Source organism: Lethenteron reissneri, unplaced genomic scaffold, assembly GCF_015708825.2.
Source record: "Lethenteron reissneri isolate LAM-NWPU_2019-01 unplaced genomic scaffold, ASM1570882v1 scaffold_1938, whole genome shotgun sequence".
NCBI classification, from domain to species: Eukaryota; Metazoa; Chordata; class Hyperoartia; order Petromyzontiformes; family Petromyzontidae; genus Lethenteron; species Lethenteron reissneri.
In genome coordinates this window covers 207,356-226,172 of record NW_026891705.1, presented here as the reverse complement: position 1 = coordinate 226,172, position 18,817 = coordinate 207,356, and the positions used below count along the sequence as shown (strand labels likewise).

The window sequence follows — 18,817 nt, the reverse complement described above, 5'->3', positions numbered from 1 at the left end:
TTTGCTGTTTTTTCTTGGATTTTTCTGTTTGCGTGTAGTCACTTTAAGATGTTTCTTGTTCATGTTTTTGTTTGTTGAGGTTGGACCCGATTCAAGAGCCGAATGGCTCACATGGTTATACCTAATAAATGCAGCTGTTCTAGACTAATTTCAGGGTGCTGATTCCAAATCTGATCTCAGATTTGCTCTTTCACATCTCATTTTTATGCTATCGGCATACCCCATTTTCATTGATTTTACCCGAAATTAACTCTGTCGCTTATGATTGCAAGTTGTTGCCTAGTCAGTGACTGCTTTAGTGTTAAAATATGGTGCTGTATTTTTAGGATAGTGTGTTTATAATATCATAATTTTATGTAGATGTCCACATTTATTTAATATTTTTCTTCTGCAGTTTTTATTGAAAATGTAATATTTGAAATCTCAAAAACCTGATGTGATAGTCAAAAACTGATGCCAGATTTGGAATCAGCACCCCAAAATTACCTTGAACCCGTTGGAATACCTTATGGCAGAAAAAGTGTGTTGACCAGTGTTATCTGGCTGCTTCCAACGTTATCCGGCGGTCTCGGGCCGATCCAGCGAAACCTGCAAAACCGCTCCAAAGGCTGTAACCAGTCTGGCCATTCACACCGTGTACGTGTGACATAACAAAGTAGCTACGCTTAATTTCAGTGTTAAATATGATATACACTACATTATACCCTACATCAAACTTAAACTATGAAAATTACTGCACGTATATATATCACCCCATGATGCAGAGTCTGCGACATTGGAGTGGTAAGAATGGCATAGTAAATACGTAACTTTTTACAGCCGGTTATTTGTGTCCATTTGTATGTTTATTTATACCAATTTCACGTAGTTAACACATTTAAAACACGACAAAACCACATACACACAACACCTAAAAGCATAATGTCACGTAAAAATGCGCAAAAATTGGCGATTTTAAGTCATGATGAGGAGTGATTATGCGGGATTTTAGAAAATCTGGCGTCCCCTTCCCCCTGAAGCCGCCGGATAATCGATGACCTCCTGTAAATAATTTATGCACAGTGCTACGGGATGCTATTAGCACGAAGGATGCTATGTAAAATGAAAGTATTGTTGTTGCAGGGACTCCTCTACTTACGAACATTCGCCTTACAAACTTTCAGAGATACGAACAAACCTGTCTGTATGTCCACTTGCCTATTTGGACCGAGAGTCGTAAGTTCAACCGCTGTGCAATAGATGGCGGTGGTGGCATCTACATCTACAGAACGTGAATAATCAGTGGCATCTACATCTGTAGAACGTGAAAAACCAGTGGCATCTACATCTGCAGAACGTGAAGAATCAGTGGCATCTACATCTGTAGAACACGAGGAACCAGTGGCATCTACATCTACAGAACGCGAAGAACCAGTGACATGTACATCTGCAGAATGTAAATAACCAGTGGCATCTACATCTGTAGAACACGAGGAACCAGTGGCATCTACATCTGCAGAACGCGAAGAACCAGTGGCATCTATATCTACAGAACGCGAAGAACCAGTGGCATCTATATCTACAGAACGCGAAGAACCAGTGGCATCTACATCTGCAGAACACGAGGAACCAGTGGCATCTATATCTACAGAACGTGAAGAACCAGTGGCATCTATATCTACAGAACGTGAAGAACCAGTGGCATCTACATCTGCAGAACGTGAAGAACCAGTGGCATCTACATCTGCAGAACGTGAAGAACCAGTGACATCTACATCTGCAGAATGTAAATAACCAGTGGCATCTACATCTGTAGAACACGAGGAACCAGTGGCATCTACATATGCAGAACGTGAAGAACCAGTGGCATCTACATCTGCAGAACGTGAAGAACCAGTGGCATCTACATCTGCAGAACGTGAAGAACCAGTGACATCTACATCTGCAGAATGTAAATAACCAGTGGCATCTACATCTACAGAACGTGAAGAACTAGTGGCATCTACATCTATAGGAGTACATGCCTTACAACATCGACAGAAGTAAAGATAGACTTAGGAACAAATAGACTTACGAACACAGACCTATTGAACCTAACTCGTTGGTAAGTCGAGGAGTCCCTGTACTGAAGTGTAGAGGTATATAATGTAGTATAGTATTGTATAATGTGTAATAGTACTTTACATTGCCGTACAACATGTCTTAAATCTGACCGAAGTAAATTTGAACTTACGAACAAATAGACGTACGAACACAGACCTATGGAATCTAACTTGTTCGTAAGTATAGGAATCCCTGCATTGATTCCCTGCGTGCACCACCCCTCGCTATTTCCCCCTCGACTGGAGGCAGAGGAGCCAATAGGCGACGTTGAAGACGGCGAAGCTGATGGGGAAAACGAATCGAGAGGCGTTGTCGATCCCCTGCGCCCGCACCATCCACTTGGCACATCCTTCATCTGTATTGACCTAAGGGCAGGCGGGGGCGGGTTCACATTAATCCTACTTAATCGACGGCACCACTCTCGATACACAAGACAATTTTGTTGGGTTAAATGGCGTAAATATAAACGTGTTAAATTTCGATTTAAAGCTTTCGTGACTGCAGGGATTCATCTTCTTGGTTCTTTCGGTAAAGTCATCACGTAGAAGGGAAGTAATAGAATAATAGAAATAAAACATAATAAAACAATTCTCACGACGTTTCGGCCACAACGCAAGCAGCCGTCCTCAGGTGAAAACCAGGTCTGTCGAGGCGACAGCGTCTGAATGTGTCAAGGCGCTCTTTTCCCCCCTTCCAACCCAGCTTATATATATGCTCCAAGCACGTGTGCTGTTTCATTCAGACGCTGTCGCCTCGACAGACCTGGTTTTCACCTGAGGACGGCTGCTTGCGTTGTGGCCGAAACGTCGTGAGAATTGTTTTATTATTCATAATCAACGATTTTTGGGTTTAGATCGCGTTTATTTATAAATGTGTCGTAACCCTCCACCACCCGACACGGCCAATCAGTAAAAAATGTGTCACGTTGACAAAGACAAATAGTTCACTGCTTTAGCCCACCGGTGTGTTAAAGCAGTGAACTATTTGTCTTTGTCAACGTGACACATTTTTACTGATTGGCCGTGTCGGGTGGTGGAGGGTTACGACACATTTATAAATAAACGCGATCTAAACCCAAAAATCGTTGATTATGAATAACATTGGTCGCGAAAGCCTACGTGTTAAACTGTTTTATTATGTTGAATTTTTTATTATTTTATTATTTCCCTTATAAATGTGTTGTTAAACCCACCACCACCATCCGACACGGCCAATTTGTGAGGTTTGCGACGTAAACAAAACGTTGCCAATTAGTTACTAGTACAGCACTTACTGTTTGTGTGTTGGAGAGTAAACCCACCATAACATTGACGATTCAAGTATCATGATGGTGCTGGTTGTTATAATTACTGGCGAAACGTCAAGATACTCAAATGTTTAAATGTTGTAGTGGGTTTACTCTCCAGTACACAACTGGTGAGTGCCGAACTGGTAACGAATTGGCATGTTTTGTTGACGTGACAAATCTTAATAATTGGCTGTGTCGAGTGGTGTCGGCTTTAACGACACATTTATATTTATGTGATCTAACCCAAAAATCTCCCTTATGGATAATATTGGTCGTGAAAGCCTCCTATTACTTGTTAAAGAGACTCTCTATTTTCCGCGTGTGCGGTTTATCCCATTTGCAGATTAACCACGCGAACCTGAGGTTTTCACGTGAATTAATAATGCGTGGATTTTCCCCTTAAGCCCAAATGAATCATCTAAAAACAGTTATACATTGTTATTCTAGGAAATTTGTTATTACAAGTCACACAGTGCTTCAAACCGAACAAATATGTTGCTGCTCTGGTTAATCAGAAATCAAACGTGATCGCCTTTACAATTCAGTAGTTGCCATATTTTTACAACAGTGGGTGGTGGAGTTTGATCAATGTTGATTGGCATGGCTCTGCAATCATCCACTTAGTGGGCAGAGTTTGATGTTGATTGGCTGTGGCTCTGCTGTCATCTACTTAGTGAGAAGAGTTTGATTGATGATGATTGGCTGTGGCTCTGCTGTTATCCACTTAGCGAGCAGAGTGCCCAGGCATGCCACTGGGCGTGCCCAGGCATTGCCCCTCCGGGCATGCCCAGGCTTGCCCCCTCTAGGCGTGCCCAGCCTCGGACTCACAGCTTCCCACACCTCACCGCCACTGTCCACCCCTCGTAGTTAATCCTCCAGTCTAAATAAAGATTTGTATTCGTGGTTATTAGAGTCAGAACCAGTCCACCGGACCTCCTGAATACCACAGAGATCCAGGCTTTACCTGTTAAGATCCCAACAGTAGAGCGGCAGCCTCTTCTCTCAAGTTAGCATTCGAACATTCTACGTGGCCACTCGCAGTGGCTTTTTACCATGCCTGGAGGAACCCCGAGCGTGCGGGTTCAGTCTTCTGGCTCCACCAAATGGGGTTTGGCCAGGAGACGTCATAGACAACCGTCCCCCTGGGGCCTCCAACATAAGATGAGTTGGATATTTAAATCGTGGTTTAGTGATAATAATGCTCCACTCACTCACTCTCACTGTTTAGTACAGGGGAGAACATACAGACTCCACTCACTCTGTAGTAAAGAGGGGAGAATATACAAACTCCACTCATTCTGTAGAAGAGAAGGGGACCTAAAAACTCCACTCACTCTGTAGAAAAGGTCTCCCCTCATACAAACCTAGCCCCCCCACCCCGCCTCCCCCCACCTCTCCCATCACCCGTTGCGGCTGGCTGGCTGTGGGTGAGAGTCTTACGTGGTAGGTGGTGAGCGTTGTCTTGGCGAGGCTCCTGGCCCGCATGGCCGTCATGACGACCATGATGTACTCGAGCAGCGCGCCGAACACGAAGAAGAGGCACGCCGTCATCCACACGTCCATCGCGTTGATGTAGGAGAGCTGGGAGACACCCAGCATGCACACACCACACATAGATACACACAGACGCACACCACACACACACCACACACACAGACACACACCACACACACAGACACACACCACACACAGACACACAGACACAAAGACAAAGACACACAGACAAGAACAACAACCGCCATTCGCTACTGAGTGGCGGTGACGTCACCACGATGCTTGTGCCAGGCTATGTGCACTTTAAGTCCACGTGAAGTGTTGAACGCCCGCTGGCAGGAGGTCTAGGGACAGACCCAGGTGCCATGGGTTGGCTGACTGAGATGACTGGTCGATGCACCACCTGTGCTCCCCTACTGTGCCAACTTGCTGTGATTTATCCACCCAGCACTCCGCTCGTTGTTGTGAGTGTCGCTCCTCTACCCTTCGTTGTTGCTGGGTGGCAACTGCCTCCAACGATCCAATAGCGTCCTTCACGAGCCTCCTCCACAGAGGCCGATCTTGACACCGCTGGTACCAGTCATCGGCAAGTTCACTCAGCTCCACATCCTCCTGTACCGCGTCAGCTCCATCTCTTCTCTAGCCCGTGCCACTTACGCACTCACTCACCCACTCGCTCATCCATCAGCTCATCTTATTTTTAGCCAATGCCACTCACCCACTCGGTCACTCACCGACTCACCCACCCATCCACCCACTCACCCACCCAACCATCCACTCACCCACCCACCCATCCACTCACCCACCCACCCATCCACCCACCCACCCATCCACCCACCCACCCACCCATCCACCCACCCACCCACCCACTCACTCACCCACCCACCCATCCACCCACCTATCCACCCCAGCCCGTTCCACTCACCCATTTACCCCCCCCCCCCCAACTCACCATCTCTATCCCAAAGCCAATCCAAAGCTGCTGTGGTGCATCGCAGGTGCCCCGCCATCACCTTGGGCATGGAGGAGCGTGACCCCGTGCTCTGCGTGGTCATGGTGAGCACTGTAGTGATGCCCAGACCCACGCGCGCCTGGGCCACGTTCATGTTGATCCAGAAGGAGACCCAGGAGATGATGACGATGAGGATGCTGGGGATGTAGAGCTGGATGAGGTAGAAGCCCATCTCTCTGTGCAACACAAACTTGGCGTCTATGCAGGTGAAGCTACCTGGAAGAGAGACGGAGAGGCAGACAGAGAGGAGACAGAGAGAGAGAGAGAGAGGCATTCAGACGCAGGGATTCCGCAGGCCCTTGCAGCGGCTACTACATCACGTTGTCTGGGATCGTTGCCATCCCCACCCAGCTCGTGGCTATACTCCAAGCGGACGTTTGCGTTGCCTCGGTGGGAAAATCAAGAGGGCGGGATGAGAGTCCCCTGCCTGAGTGTGACCCAGGGGCCCAACAGAAATAGCAAGAGGGGGAAACGATAGAAAATTAAGGGGCAGCAATGACGCGCGGTGGCAATTGGAGCAGAAGGCAATCGTCTTCGAGAAGAAAGTTTAAAGCGGCACACAAACACATGAACACCGTATTCTTGGTTCTTTCGGTAAAGTCACGTAGAAGGGAAATAATAAAATAAGAAAAATATAAAACAATAAAAATGATCACGACGTTTCGACTGCAAAACAAGCACTCATCATCAGGTGTGAAATCCACGGCAAGAAAATTGGACAAAAAGTGACGTTTTTTTTCTAACGTCAGCACCACGGACAGCGATTTGGCAGTTGGTCAGATGGACGAGTCCCCCCTCCTCTTTTCCGAACATAGATGGACTCGTCCATCTGACCAACTGCCAAATCGCTGTCCGTGGTGCTGACGTTAGAAAAAACCGCCACTTTTTTCAAATTTTCTTGCTGTGGATTTCACACCTGATGATGATTGCTTGTGTTGCAGTCGAAACGTCGTGAGAATTTGTATTGTTTTATATTGTTATTATCGTATTATTTCTCTTCTACGTGACTTTACTGAAATAACCAAGAATATGTATCCCTGCAGTCACAAAAGCTTTAAATCAAAACACGAACACCATTCAATATATGATCATGTTTCTGCTCCAAGAGGGACTTTGGTCGTCATTGTGAAAAGCCGTGGCACTCCGAACAACCCCAGCTGGGTACACACTCCCCCCCGCCCCCGCAACCACCCGTCCAAAGACAAAGATCCCCTGTACAGCCTGAACAGACTGCCGGGCAAGTGCTGTTAGCGGACACCTATGAAGGCTACCGGCACTGGGGCACACGAAACGGGTGGTTGGCCAGCACCACGCTTGGTCGTGAGCGAGAATTGCTGCTGCTGCTGCTGCTGGTGGTGGTGGTGGGGAGTGGTGGGTGTAGTGGTTAGCGCTACGCTGCGCGATGAACCGTGCGACCCGAGTTTGATTCCCACTCACGGCCAACACCAGAAAATATAATTGTCTGATCCGGTCCTGGTCCTCCCCTAGGTCGACTCAGCCTCAAATGAGTACCTGGTGCGGTGCGTAAAAACATTGCCACTGGGGAGACAAAGGCGGCTGCGCGTGGTGCTGGCCACCCACCCCCTCGTCTGCCGTTCTGGCCTTCATAGGTGCTCGCTAACAACACTTGCCACTACAGTCCGTTACAGGCGATACGGGGGGGGATCTCTGTATATTTTGCTATGAATTCCCGACCCACTCAACTACCCAGCCACCCACCCAACCACCCACCCAGCCACCCACACCCCCGCCACCTTACCCGTGACGTATGTCTTGGTGCAGTCACCCAACTCGGCAGTCCTCATCAGCTGGAACTGGGGCAGGCTGAGCCCGTCGGCGAAAGTCACAGCGTCCCCGGGAAGCCACTGGAACAGCAGGTCCCGGAGCGTGTAGCCGTCTAGACCATCGGCGGTGGTGGAGAGGGTGGGTTCGGGGGCAGGGGGAGAAGGAGGGAGGGGGCAGGGGGAGTGACAAGGCCGGCAGATCGCCGCTCGTCAAAATCGCCTGCCGCTCGGCGGTTCGCGTTGCAACGAGCAGCCATCTTAATGTATTGATTCAAGAAGATATCTTGGTCACACGTGCATTGTGGGCCCTTTAATTTTCGTAGGCCCAAGGCACAGTGCTTACCGTGGCCGATTGGATATCACGGCCCTGGTGGGTGGGTGGCTGTGTGAGTGGGTGGTTGAGTGGGTGGGTGAGTGAGTAGGTGGCTGTGTGACTGGGTGAGTAGGAAGGCCCCAGGCACAGTGTCTACTACTGTGGCCTATATGAGAACACGTTCCTGCACACTCACACGCACACAATGCAAATTGTCTAAGCATCGATGGCCCCATCCCGGCAGCACTCACAGCTTTCCAGGTAGATGAGGCAGACCTGGGTGTCCATGGGGAAGTTGTGGAGGTCCATGTGGCAGGAGAGAGTCAGGGACAGCCTGCAGCAGCAGCAGCATGAGCAGCAGCAGCACGAGCAGCAGCAGCAACACACGTGGGTCAGAGGACAACCGACAATAACCGAGAAAACATTGCACAAAATTCAACTTGCGACAACGCTGCCCCACACCCGCAGCGTTCACCACCGGATCTGCGGTGGCCAAGAAGTGGGGGACGAGGCCGAGGCCGCCACCCCAACTCCGGGGTCGGGCACTGCCACAGCCCAACGGCTCCCGGGGTATTGCGGGGACGGCCGCACTGGCTGGCTACGAGCAATGGAGATGGGGCGTGCGGATGTGTGCCGCAACGAGGACCTCCTGATGGCCACTGGCGTCGATCTCCCAAGGGACCTGTGGGCAGTGTTGAGTCTGTGGGGCAGTGTTGAGTTTGTGGTGCAGTGTTGAGTTTGTGGGCAGTGTTGAGTCTGTGGGGCAGTGTTGAGTTTGTGGTGCAGTGTTGAGTCTGTGGGTAGTGTTGAGTCTATGGGCAGTGTTGAGTCTGTGGGCAGTGTTGAGTCTATGGACAGTGTTGAGTCTGTGGGCAGTGTTGAGTCTGTGGGGCAGTGTTGAGTTTGTGGTGCAGTGTTGAGTCTGTGGGTAGTGTTGAGTCTATGGGCAGTGTTGAGTTTGTGGGGCAGTGTTGAGTTTGTGGGCAGTGTTGAGTCTGTGGGCAGTGTTGAGTCTGTGGGCAGTGTGGAGTTTGTGGGGCAGTGTTGAGTCTATGGACAGTGTTGAGTCTGTGGGCAGTGTTGTGTCTATGGGCAGTGTTGAGTCTATGGGCAGTGTTGAGTCTGTGGGGCAGTGTTGAGTCTATGGGCAGTGTTGAGTCTGTGGGGCAGTGTTGAGTCTGTGGGGCAGTGTTGAGTCTGTGGGCAGTGTTGAGTCTGTGGGCAGTGTTGAGTCTGTGGGGCAGTGTTGAGTCTGTGGGCAGTGTTGAGTTTGTGGGGCAGTGTTGAGTCTGTGGGCAGTGCTGAGTCTGTGGTGCAATGTTGAGTCTGTGGGCAGTGTTGAGTCTGTGGGCAGTGTTGAGTTTGTGGGGCAGTATTGAGTTTGTGGTGCAGTGTTGAGTTTGTGGGCAGTGTTGAGTCTGTGGGCAGTGTTGAGTCTGTGGGCAGTGTGGAGTTTGTGGGGCAGTGCTGAGTCTGTGGGCAGTGTTGAGTTTGTGGGCAGTGTTGAGTCTGTGGGCAGTGTTGAGTCTGTGGGCAGTGTTGAGTCTGTGGGCAGTGTTGAGTCTGTGGGCAGTGTGGAGTTTGTGGGGCAGTGGTGAAGCGACTGGGTAGTTGGAGGCAGTCGCCTTCCAGCAACAATAGCGGAGGGCAGAGGTGCGCCACTCACAACAACGAGCGGAGCGCCGGGCGGCTAAAGCAAAGGAAGTTAGCACAGTAGGGGGCACAGGTGGTGCATCGGCCACTCATCTCAGTCAGTCGACCCGTGGCACTTGGGTCTGCCCCATAACCTGCCAGCGGGTGTTCGACACTTCACGTGGCCTTAAGGTGCACATAGCCTGGCACAAGTGCCATGGTGATGTCACTGCCACTTAGTGGCGAATGGCGGTTGTTGTTGTTGTGTGGGTGTGTGCGTAGGTGCTCGCTAATCTCTCTCCCTAATCTCCCCCATTAACACAACTGACGTGCTTGCGTGCGGGGATGGAATTCCCTTCCAGATCAGACCCCGCTTGCTTGCCCTTCACCACATATATAACTTTGTTGTAACAGCTCTCTCGCTGTGTTCTTCCTGGTTCAGCAGTTCCACTGCTGGATTATTTTTTCTGCCTGAGGACGACCGCTTGTGTTGCGATCGAAACGTCGTGATATGTGATTTTTTATTTTACTGTATTTTTCTACCTCCGTGAATTTACCGAAAGAACCAAAGAGTATACGGGGGATCGTTGTCTTTCTGTGTGTGTGTGTGAATGCCACGTGGAAGTGTAGTGGTTAGCACTACGCTGCGCTACGAACCCGGAAACCCGAGTTCGATTCTCGCTCACAGCCACCACCCACACCAATGTGGCGATTATCTGAACCGGTCCTGGGCTTCCCCTAGGTCGACTGAGCCTCAAATGAGTACCTGGTGTAGCGGTGTGTAATAGTGAGCATCGCCCATTGGGAAGCCAAAGGCGGCCGGGCATACTGCTGGCCACCCACCCCTCCTGTGTGCCACGGTGCCGACCTTTATAGGTGCTGCTACTCGCGACTAACAGCACTTGCCCCGACCTGTCTGTTAGAGGCTACACGGGGGATCTTTGTCTGTGTCTACCTTCATAGACGCTGCTGCTACTTACAGCACTTGCCCCGAAAGTCTGTTAACAGGCTACACGGGGATCTTTGTCTGTGTCTACCTTCATAGACGCTGCTGCTACTTACAGCACTTGCCCCGAAAGTCTGTTAACAGGCTACACGGGGGATCTTTGTCTGCGTCTACCTTCATAGGCGCTACTGCTACTTACAGCACTTGCCCCGAAAGTCTGTTAACAGGCTATACGGGGGATCTTTGTCTGTGTCTACCTTCATAGACGCTGCTCCTACTTACATAACTTGCCCCGAAAGTCTGTTAACAGGCTACACGGGGGATCTTTGTCTGCGTCTACCTTCATAGGCGCTACTGCTACTTATAGCACTTGCCCCGAAAGTCTGTTAACAGGCTACACGGGGGATCTTTGTCTGTGTCTACCTTCATAGACGCTGCTGCTACTTACAGCACTTGCCCCGAAAGTCTGTTAACAGGCTACACGGGGGATCTTTGTCTGCGTCTACCTTCATAGGCGCTACTGCTACTTACAGCACTTGCCCCGAAAGTCTGTTAACAGGCTATACGGGGGATCTTTGTCTGTGTCTACCTTCATAGACGCTGCTCCTACTTACATAACTTGCCCCGAAAGTCTGTTAACAGGCTACACGGGGGATCTTTGTCTGCGTCTACCTTCATAGGCGCTACTGCTACTTATAGCACTTGCCCCGAAAGTCTGTTAACAGGCTACACGGGGGATCTTTGTCTGCGTCTACCTTCATAGGCGCTACTGCTACTTATAGCACTTGCCCCGAAAGTCTGTTAACAGGCTACACGGGGGATCTTTGTCTGCGTCTACCTTCATAGGCGCTACTGCTACTTACAGCACTTGCCCCGAAAGTCTGTTAACAGGCTACACGGGGGATCTTTGTCTGCGTCTACCTTCATAGGCGCTACTGCTACTTACAGCACTTGCCCCGAAAGTCTGTTAACAGGCTACACGGGGGATCTTTGTCTGCGTCTACCTTCATAGGCGCTACTGCTACTTACAGCACTTGCCCCGAAAGTCTGTTAACAGGCTACACGGGGGATCTTTGTCTGCGTCTACCTTCATAGGCGCTACTGCTACTTACAGCACTTGCCCCGAAAGTCTGTTAACAGGCTACACGGGGGATCTTTGTCTGCGTCTACCTTCATAGGCGCTGCTGCTACTTACAGCACTTGCCCCGAAAGTCTGTTAACAGGCTACACGGGGGATCTTTGTCTGCGTCTACCTTCATAGGCGCTACTGCTACTTACAGCACTTGCCCCGAAAGTCTGTTAACAGGCTACACGGGGGATCTTTGTCTGCGTCTACCTTCATAGGCGCTACTGCTACTTACAGCACTTGCCCCGAAAGTCTGTTAACAGGCTACACGGGGGATCTTTGTCTGCGTCTACCTTCATAGGCGCTACTGCTACTTACAGCACTTGCCCCGAAAGTCTGTTAACAGGCTACACGGGGGATCTTTGTCTGTGTCTACCTTCATAGGCGCTACTGCTACTTACAGCACTTGCCCCGAAAGTCTGTTAACAGGCTACACGGGGGATCTTTGTCTGCGTCTACCTTCATAGGCGCTGCTGCTACTTACAGCACTTGCCCCGAAAGTCTGTTAACAGGCTACACGGGGGATCTTTGTCTGTGTCTACCTTCATAGGCGCTACTGCTACTTATAGCACTTGCCCCGAAAGTCTGTTAACAGGCTACACGGGGGATCTTTGTCTGTGTCTACCTTCATAGGCGCTACTGCTACTTACAGCACTTGCCCCGAAAGTCTGTTAACAGGCTACACGGGGGATCTTTGTCTGCGTCTACCTTCATAGGCGCTGCTGCTACTTACAGCACTTGCCCCGAAAGTCTGTTAACAGGCTACACGGGGGATCTTTGTCTGTGTCTACCTTCATAGACGCTGCTGCTACTTACAGCACTTGCCCCGAAAGTCTGTTAACAGGCTACACGGGGGATCTTTGTCTGTGTCTACCTTCATAGGCGCTACTGTTACTCCTTCCTTCGAACAACACTTGCCCTCAACAATCTATTGAGATTCTAGATTTGAAGCTTTCGTGACTGCAAGGATTCATACTCTTAGTTCTTTCGGTAAAGTCACGTAGGTAAAAAAATTAAATAAAAATTAATAAAAATAAAATAATAAAATAAATCAAAAATTTTTTTTTTTTTTTCCTACGTGACTTTACCGAAAGAACTAAGAGTATATAGTCTATTGAGAGGCTACAGGGGAGTGGAGGGGGAGATCTTCGTGGTCGTCTCGTGTGGGCCACCACCGCAGCGAGTAGAAGATATCCCCGTTGCTGTAGACGGTGATGCGGCGGTTGTCCGTGGTGACGGAGTGGAAGCTGCCGCTCATCTCGTTGGAGAAGAAGAGGTCGGGCCTCCAGATGGAGCCGATGATGGAGCTGTCGAGAGCGAGGCTCCGCCTGGACCCCGTGTAGCTCAGCCGCGGGTCGTTCCAGATCTGCCGCATGAAGATGGACACTTTGTAGTCCTGGCGGGAGGAGAGGAGAGGGTGGTACGTTTTAGAGGTCTGTCCTTAAGTCGATTTGTTCGTAAGTCCAACTTTGCTCTTGTCGATTCCAAACGTGTTGTATGGCATGTGCAGTATTAATATACATTATACACTATGCTACATTATATACGACTACACAACATTATATACTACACTACTATATACTACTACACAATATTATATACTACATTGCTATATACTACTACACTACATTATATACTCTACTACAATATACAACTACACTACATTATAAGCTACACTACTATATACTACTACACTACATCATATACTACTACACTGCAATACAGGGACTCCTCTACTTACAAATGAGTTAGGTTCCAGAGGTTTGTTCGTAATTCGAACAAACCTCTGTCGAGTTCAAACGTGTTGTACGGCATGTACACTAAACACAGAGTATGGCATTAAAAGTTGAAGAATCTCATGTAGATGCCACTGGTTATTCATGTTCTGCAGATGTAGATGCCACTGGTTCTTCATGTTCTGCAGATGTAGATGTCACTGGTTCTTCACGTTCTGTAGATGTAGAAGCCACTCACCCTCACCACTCACCGTTCAACCTTCACCACTTACCCTCACCCTCACCACTCACCACTCACCCTCACGGCTCAACCCTCACCATGGTTGTTTCTGATATGGATCCGAAGTTTTCGATGAAGATGCTGCAGTTAATCACTGTTGGAGCCCCTGCATGCAGACACAGCACGGCACGCAGCGTTACTACAACCACAACCATTACTACAATCACTACTACAACCACTACTACAACCACTACTACAACAACAACTACAAAAACTACAACTATTACTACAACCACTACTACAACCACAACTAGCCCTACTACCACAACTATGACTACTCTAACGACTACAACCACTACTACTACAACCACAACTACCACTTTTGTGGATGCACCAACATCGGTGCATCCACAAAACAACATGGATGCATGCCGGGTCCAAGCAATAACATCTCAAGGACTATATAGTGACGAAACACCAGATGTGGGCCCATTTATTTGCAACCAGGACCTACCTTGGAGCTGATCTGCCCACTGACCATTGACTCGTCATCTGTAAGATGCGCTTGCCATTCTTCCACTCTCGTGGTGGGTGTACATATAGGACCCCATTTAAACCCACAGTGGCCTGGTCTCAGCGAGCTGATGAAAGTTGCAAGCACAAATTTCATCATCGCTTGCGGCTGGGTTGGCATAGTCCCCTACTCCTCTGATGCCGAGGGGAAATGGGCGAGGTTTAGGACTGTGGCTCATGCAGCTGCAATGGCTGCTTTGGGTACACGGTCCAGACCTCCTCAGAGACCCTGGCTGACAGAGGAGGTGTTCAGGCTGGCTGAGAAAATATGACAGGCCCACTCTCACGTCTACAGAAACCTACGTCAGAGAATGAGGATGCTTACCACAGCCTTCACTCAGAAGTTCGGAGAGCCGCGAGGCACTGCAAGGATGGGTGGTGTTCGCGGGTTGCTGAAGAGATGGAGTCTGCCTCAGTAGCCCGCGATCACAAATCACTCTTTAACTACATCAAGAGCCACACCTATCACCATCATTACGGGAAAGAAAGTTGATCTGATCTCCGACCCCCAAGAACAGGTTTGCAGATTTGCTGAGCGTTTCCGTGAGGTCTTGGGGGATGGGAGATTCCTCAGCCTGGAAAACATCATGGGGCAAAGTGGGGATGACTCTGCTGAGGCTGCAATGACTCAAATATTGAAAGTAGTCACTTTCGTAGCTGGCTGAAGTGGAAGTACAGAAGATGATCCAGAGTCCGAGACCAAAAAAGCACAGGGCAGAGATTATCTCCCAAGTGAAATGCTGAGGGAGGTTGGCGTTTGTGTGCAGACTGCCCTACATGACATCATAATAACAGTCTGAACCAATGGACAAGTTTCCGAAGGATTGGAAGGATGCCCTTGTGGTCCCCTTTTTTAAGAAGGGAGACTGCCTAGACTGTAACAACTACAGGGGCATCTCCTTCCTCAGTGTGCAGGGAAAGATCGTGGCAAGGATTATTCAATATCGCCTTGCCAGGCACGCTGAGGAGAAGCTTGCAGAGTCCCAATGTGGTTTCAGGAAAGGGCGGTCCTGCACAGATGTCATATTTTTTTCCCTATACTACAGCAGTGTTGTGGGGAATTCTAACAGGACCTACATCTCTGCTTTATTGACCTGGTCAAGGTCTATGATACCATCAATAGACATGGGCTCTGGGTTGTTCTTTGTGCTATCAGAGTCCTTGACTCTCTGCTCACAATCATTAAGAACCTACATGATGGTGAGCAGGCCCGGGCAAAACTACGTGAGTCAGAGCCATTCCCTGTTCACTTTGGGGTGCGATATGGATGTCCTCTATTTAACATCTGTTTAGACCACGTAGTTCATACCGGAGGCATTTTCATCTAGTACAGGTACAATGGGAGACTGATCGATGCCCGAGTGCAGTCAAGGGATGGCTCCATATTGGTCAACCATGTTACGTATGGCGATTATCTGTTGATTGTTGCTCACTCAGAGGAGGAGCTGGAGGTGCTGCTGCTGAACCTGAAGAGTGACACTAAGAGGTGGGGCCTTACCATCAGCCCCACCAAATCTAAGCACCTGTCTGGGTATTTCGTGCCACCAAACACTCCACCCCCACAACTCCCAATTGAAGAGGCAGTTGTGAAGATAGTGGAGAGTTTCCCATACCTGGGCAGTGTACTCATGCCCGGCTCCCGTTTGACAGCAGAGTTCTCACTCCGAATCAGTCAACCGGCATTATCTTTTCATCGGCTGTGTAACACTGTTTGGAAGCTACTTGGTCTCTCACTCCACACGAAGCTTCAGATCTTCTCGGCCACGGTCATGCCCTCCCTTCTCTATGTTTGCGAAACATGGACCCCCCCTAATGGAACATCTTCGCCGGTTATAAACATTTAGGCTGGCCTGCCTACGATCCATTCTGGGTTTAACCAGGCTGGATTGTGTGAGGAGCTCACAAATCCTTAAAAGAACTGGGCAAAGTCCCATCGGTGAGCTCCTCCGGTAGGCAAGGCTGCGTTAGCTGGTCATGTAGCCCGCATTCCCAGCCACCACATGCCTAAACAGCTTTTGTTCGGCTGGATATTGAAGAGATGGAGTGATGTGGTACAAGAGGATGTGGAGCTGAGTGCACTTGCCGATGACTGGTACCAGTGGTGTCAAGATCGGCTTCTGTGGAGGAGGCTCGTGAAGGGCGCTGCTACTGGGCAGTTGGAGGCAGTCGCCCTCCAGCAACAATTGAGGACAGAGAAGCGACGCTCACAACAATGAGCGGAGCACCGCGTGGCTAAAGCACAGAAAGTTGGCACAGTAGGGGGCACAGGTGGTGCATCAGCCAGTCATCTCAGTCAGTTGACCCGTGACACCTGGGTCTGTCCCGTAACCTCCTGCCTGCGGGCGTTCGACACTTCACGTGGCCTCAACGTGCACATAGCCTGGCCGTTTTGACGTCACCGTGATCGTTTCGATGTTGATTTTGAAGTGATAACGGTGATGGTTGAGGTGGTGGTGATAGTGGCGGTTGAGATAGTGGTGGTGGTTGTGGTGACAGCGGCGATGGTGGCGATTGAGGTGGTGGTGAGGGTGTTAGTGGTGGTGTTGGTAATGGCAGTGATGGTGCGAGCGGTGGTTGAGGTGGTGATGTCGGTGATGGTGACAATGGAGATTCCGAACGGACTCACCGCCGAAGTTGGGCCGTACTCGGTAGTCATATCGAGACGTCTTGCCGATCAAACTCTCCAGGAGCTCCGATGGCGACAGGTTGCTGCTGTTGCTTCTGCTGCTGGAATTGTTGACTTCAACAGCCACCGAGCTGCGATCCATAAATTAAAGAGGAATCACGAGCCAGTGGAGTGAGTGAGCGCACTTCTGGTTCATACGTTAATATATTTGTAATATGAGGATATATCCGGCTCACTGACGTATCACAACTCGTCATGGTGATTGGCTCTGCCAGTCCTGGTTTACAGCCAATGGGGGGGAAGCCTAGGGGCGTGACCCTGACGTGATGGAAAGGTGACAGCTATAAGGATTGGTTCTGCTGGCTTTGGCCACAGCCAATGGGGATATGAGTCAGGGGCGTGGTCCCGGGAGCTGACGAGGGAGCCTGGAAGATTCCATGGAGGCTAACGAGGATTGGTGGAAACGTACCACGTGACCCGGGTATTAAATAGGGGTGGAGACGAACGACACGTGGCCAGAACGGGAACAAACAGAGGAAGGGGGCCACGCGGGAGTGGGCCTCCGAGTTGCCACGTGGCGGTGAGTCTCTCTCTCTCTATCTGTCCCTCTCACGCTGCCTGTCAGCAGCGTGAAGGAAACTGTAATACAAGTTGAATAAAAGACGGATTCCAGAAGTCGCCTCAACGAGCTTTATTACATATTTATAGAGGCGCTACCATTATCTCAGCAGCGAAAGCTGCTGCTGAGTTTCGCAAATCCAGTTGATCACTCACTCACCAACCCAGATGATCACTCACTCACAGACTCAGATGATCACTCACTCACCAACCCAGCTGATAATGGCGATCATGATGATGATGGTGATGATGGTCGTGATGATGATGGTGATCAGAGCCAGCCCAGCCACTAAGCGACCCTTGCAATTGCAAAGGGCCCCGTGGCCAGCAGAGGGCCTCCTAGAGTCACTGCTAGCTCGTGGGTGAAAAAAATCATACATCAAAGGGGCCTCCAACCAAATTTTGCTTAGGGCCCCCAAAGGTCGAGGGCCGGCTCTGATGGTGATTATGATGGTAATGATGATGATGGTTATGAGGGTGATGGTTATGATGATGATAATGGTGATGATAGTTTTGACGATGGTGATGATGATAATGATGATGACGGTAATGAGGGTGATGATGGTGATGATGGTGATGATGATGGTTATGATGATGGTGATGATGATGGTTATGATGATGATGGTGATGATGGTGATGATGGCACGGGGCGTGTGGCGACTTGCCTGCAACAGAGCCCCGCCAGCCAGCAGTGGAGAGAGAGCGCAGCCACCTTCCAGCGAGCCATCTCACCTAGTCCTGACAAAGACAAATATTCCCCAGGTAGCCTTAACAGACTCTAGGGGAAAGTGCTGTGAGCTATGGCGAGTAGCAGCAGCGCGTATGAAGGCCGGCACCGTGGCACACGAGGGGGTGGGTGACCAGCATCATGCACGCCCGGCCGCCTTTGTCTCCCTTGTGGCGATGTTTACACACCGCACCAGGTACTCATTTAATGCTGAGTCGACCTAGGGGAGGAGGCCCAGAATTCGGGTGGCCGGGATTGTAGCACAGCGCTAACCACCAACACCAACCACCACAACTACACAACCACTCACTCACACAACCACCAACCACCATCACCCCAACTACACAATCACTCACACAACCACCACCACCAACCACCACCACAACTACACGACCACTCACTCACACAAACACCACCAACCACCACCCACCACCACAACTATACAACCACTCACTCACACAAACACCACCAACCACCACCACCACCACCAACCACCACCCATCACTATCCACTGTCACCAACCATCCATCACCAACTACCAACTACCAACCACCACCACCACGTGGATTAGCGCACACACGCAGGATAGAGACGTCATCATAATCATCACATTGATCTCCATCCAGCAGTGGATAGACCA

General features: G+C 49.9%; 1 protein-coding gene across 1 annotated transcript; it reads right to left on the bottom strand.

Annotated features, from left to right (window-relative positions):
• Nucleotides 1–829: 829 nt before the first annotated feature.
• LOC133339633 (glycine receptor subunit alpha-2-like) lies at nucleotides 830–16,974 on the bottom strand. Its single transcript, XM_061547781.1, has 8 exons — nucleotides 16,833–16,974; nucleotides 13,732–13,799; nucleotides 12,853–13,073; nucleotides 8,225–8,307; nucleotides 7,636–7,773; nucleotides 5,878–6,092; nucleotides 4,811–4,951; nucleotides 830–2,447 (listed from the first exon to the last, which is right to left on the bottom strand). The coding sequence occupies exons 1-8, from the start codon at nucleotides 16,972–16,974 to the stop codon at nucleotides 2,307–2,309; spliced, it is 1,149 nt and encodes a 382-aa protein (XP_061403765.1). The 3' UTR covers nucleotides 830–2,306.
• Between the last annotated feature and the right edge of the window lie 1,843 nt (nucleotides 16,975–18,817).

Coding starts and splice junctions, on each gene's coding strand:
- LOC133339633 (XM_061547781.1), bottom strand. CDS start 16,974: ATGGATCGCAGCTCGGTGGCTGTTGAAGTCAACAATTCCAGCAGCAGA. Junction 13,074..13,731: donor CCATATCAGAAACAACCATG/GTGAGGGTTGAG, acceptor TCCTCCCGCCAG/GACTACAAAGTGTCCATCTT. Junction 6,093..7,635: donor CACCAAGACATACGTCACGG/GTAAGGTGGCGG, acceptor TCTCTCTTCCAG/GTAGCTTCACCTGCATAGAC.